At 39.5% G+C, this 3,758-nt stretch overlaps 1 protein-coding gene across 1 annotated transcript in view; it reads left to right on the top strand.

Moving 5' to 3' along the window:
• The window catches only part of UAP1L1 (UDP-N-acetylglucosamine pyrophosphorylase 1 like 1), an 11,356-nt gene extending 7,598 nt beyond the window's left edge, over positions 1 to 3,758 (top strand). The window contains exons 7-8 of the mRNA XM_005423772.2: positions 612 to 678; positions 1,575 to 3,758. Of these exons, the coding sequence (XP_005423829.1) occupies positions 612 to 678; positions 1,575 to 1,661 (154 nt within the window). The 3' untranslated portion in view covers positions 1,662 to 3,758. The remainder of the gene's footprint in view (positions 1 to 611; positions 679 to 1,574) is intronic.

The following is a 3,758-nucleotide window of genomic DNA, read 5'->3' as shown; positions in this document are numbered from 1 at the left end:
AGATGCAGGTTGATATCTACACTTCCTGCTCCTCTTATGACTGTGGGTGCTCCAGATAGTTACCACTTGGGGCTCTGGGCATTCTCTCTGGCAGATCCCTGCTCTTGGGGTAATGAGTTGGCCCTTCCTATAGCACCTTGTTAGACAATGGCAGTCTTTTCCATCACTCTGGATTTAGCAATGCAAGGAGTTTTAATTTGTAGGCCCTGACAGCTTTTTTGACTGTGTCCCCAACAGGATTCTCAGGTGGTCTTAAGGATTGGTTGTTAGAGTGATTACCAGTTCAGATACCTTCCTGCATCAGGTGTAATGGAAAGCTGCTTTTACTCTGTGGGGCCATTACTTCATCAACTCATAGTTCAATAGACCCACAAGTTGTTCATTTTACTTGAAAAGCATCTCTATAAAAGGGGTGTTTTGGTTTTTCTGAGTAACATTTGGGATCTGTTAATTCCTTTTTATTTTCACACCTTGTTTCCACATAATGTGTGGTGCATGTGACTTTAACAAATGTCTTATCCTTCTGGATATCCTATTCTGGATAAACTTTTGAAAAAGAAGCACTGTTTTTTAACCATGGCAGGAAGTTAATCCTGTGTTCTCTTCTTTAGTCTCTCAGGAACTGAAGATCCTCCGGCTGTGTGTGAGATTTCTCCATTAGTGTCTTACTTTGGAGAGGTGAGAATAGCTATCTGTGAAGGCATTTTTAAGAGTGCGCAGGTATGCATCTGACTTCCTTCCAAACAGGTGGTTTCTTTAGCCTGGGCTTGATGAGAAATGGTAAGATCAAGGAAACAGGGACTTGGGCTCTGTGTTATCATTATGTGGTTCCATTATGATTTACTCTTCAGCAGTTTGTTCACTCTCAGTTTTAGCCATCTGTAAAATGAGATTTGCAACAAGACTGCAGTCTCATTAAGGTTCGCGAGCACTTTGAGATCTTAATAAGAAGTGCAGAATATTCAAATTTGGAAAACCATAGGTTCTATGCTTATTTGTGCTCATATCCCACAGTAAGTGAATCCTGACTGAGAAATATGATACGTATGTTGGCTTTAGGGAAGCCATTTCTCAAGTTTGTCCCTCTGAAAATAATTGATCCTGAGAAACCTGCTTCCATTTAATAACGAGAATAGGAGCTTCCCTATTGGATGGACAGGGTGAGAAATAGTAGATTGCAGAAGAATGTGTGGGCACTGTTTGCTAGGTTTCCAATGTGTTAACTTGCAAGCCAGCTACCTGCAGTAGGTGTATTCCTCAACACATGCAGGTGACAAACTCATTGCAATCAATAGGCTGTCAGAACAAAACGAAAACAAGGCAATTAGACTTTTCTTTGCCAGGATTATTCTAATGTCAGTTAAGGACACACCCTCCCATGTTGTTCTCCCAAGAAGTTTGTTTCTGACATCAGGTTTTATGGTTCCTCAGCACCTCTGCTTCTTGAACCCAAGAAACACTTTCTGTCACTGGGGAAACTGTAGCTCTTGCCTTGTCCCTGACTTTTGTCTGTCACTTGAGGACTTAAAATAGTGCATTTACAGCATAACAATACTGTTCTCACACCTTCTCAGGGTCTGGAGGTGTACATGAAGAACAAAGAATTCCCTTCTCCCTTTGTACTCGACGAAAACAAAGTGGAAATGCTGGAAAATTCTTGAAGTGGGAAGCCTTTCCTTCTCAAATCAGATCCATGTTTGTCAGATTCATTATAAGAACTGACAGTACTAAAATGCACTATGAAGTGCATTATAAAAAACTGCTTTTGTGGATTAACACTTTCTGGGTGCTAAACAGATCCTACATTTCTTATTTACTGTTGCATATGAATACGGAAAAGAGCCAGTCAAGGTCTGATAAATCAGCTTTGCTTTCAAGAAGATTCAGTTTCTTCAGTGCCTTGTTAGTTGTCTTGGTTGTGTTGGGGTCGTTGTTTTTTTTTGGTTTGGATTTGTTTCTAAATCATGTGCACAGTTGGAGTCAGACTGAGGTCCCATCCTGAAAAATATGGAAGGACTTTGGATACTGAGGTTTTCTCTCCAGTGGTCAGTTTTTTCCTAATCATGTGCTGATTAGAAGATCCAATTCAGCAATTGCATCCTCTAAGCAGACATACAGAGTCTGCTGTATGGAGGGATGTTGCTGTGCCTAAGCATTGCTTGAGGCTTGGAGTCCAAAGTAGAACAGACTAGTTTTGTATCTGGCCTCACTGGTGCCATGCTTAGACTGATTGCTCCTTACAGTTGTAGTGACTTTTTTAATTAAAAAAAAGGAATATTTTCACTACCCTCTGCCCTTCCTGACTATAACAGTTTTCCTTTCCATTTCCTGTTTAATATATACCATATCCCTCAGACAAGGTTCTCTTGGGGTACCTGAAAGTAGTAAAAAAAAAACAAATCCCAGTGGTAGAATTGAATGCCTAACCAAAACAAAACAAAACAAAAAGACTCTCAGCATCAACAGGGTACACAGTAAAACACCAGCCTCCGCTTCTACAGTTTTCTCCAGGTGATTTTCCAGCACTCTTTCACTTAGGAAGTAATTCCATAGATGCCTTTGTTTTAGATGTGTTACTAACCACAATGTAAAGTGTCAGCTAATGAAGGACACTAATTGTCAGAACATATGTAGCATGTGGACTCAGCCCTGGCCAAGGAGTCTCAGGCTAGCTCTGACCCTTGACCCACCAGTGATTCTTCATGTTCAGTTTTTGGACACTGCCCTAGAACGCTCATGCCCATCTGATGCAGAACCTGTGCTGAGCCTACCTGAGTCAGTATGTTTCAGCCTTGGTGAGGATGTGTCAGCTGCACTCTCTGGCGGCTGGCCTTGGCATCAGAAGTGTTCCATACTCTTCCCCTAAATGTGGTGTTAGGGAAGGTAGCGAGAAAGACAATTCATCTGAAATGTTATTTCATGCATCAGCTTCTAACGAGGAATTGCTTATGCTATTTCATTAAGCATAATTAAGTTCCATGGCTTTCTGCAATTTCTGATGTGAAGCTCTATTCAGAATAATAGAGAAGGGAATGGGGAAGTATAAAAATGACTTGGAGAGTAAATACAGTTTGTAAGTATGCTCAAGTTTTCCAAAGAAAGCATCTAAATGTCATTATCAGTTTTTGGTTGTAAAGTGTTTCTGCATGAACTTGAGTAATGATCCTTTCACACATGCAGACCAGATAATGACTGGTTCTGATCATCTCTGTTGACATGTGCAGCCAGTAATTCACATTTTTAGTATAAATGAAGCATTTGTCCTTGTCACCCAATTCTGTAGTCTTTTTGCAGTGTTTCTATGACACATTCCATTCCTGTCAGTCAAATTTTATATCTGAGAACAAATTGTGTTGTATATTTGTAATGTGCAGAAGTTCGAGCACATGCTTCTTTTATACTGTGCCGTGCTATAAAGAAATACTTCTTTTGCTTTTTCTAAAGTTCTTTCTCTTTTGAAGCTTCAGTTTCCATGCACACAGAACAGAGCTGCTGACATGGTTTTCAAGAAGTTAATTTAGAATCCTAAATGTCTTGTCTCTTGGGTTTTTTATTTTCTATGACTGTTCACATTTTAAACTGGAACATAGAAACAATTTCGAGAGAACTTTAACAAAAAAAAATCTGTCCTTATGTAACAGTCTTTGTACACATTATAAAATGAAAAAAAGTACCTGAAACAAAGGGAACACCTCTATTACTTCAGAAACTTCTGGACATCTAAGCATTTTTAACAATAAAGATGTTACTGTGATTTA

The sequence above is a fragment of the Geospiza fortis genome, unplaced genomic scaffold (assembly GCF_000277835.1).
Source record: "Geospiza fortis unplaced genomic scaffold, GeoFor_1.0 scaffold85, whole genome shotgun sequence".
NCBI classification, from domain to species: domain Eukaryota; kingdom Metazoa; phylum Chordata; class Aves; order Passeriformes; family Thraupidae; genus Geospiza; species Geospiza fortis.
The sequence above is the reverse complement of the archived record's forward strand: the minus strand, read 5'-3'. Positions and strand labels throughout refer to the sequence as shown.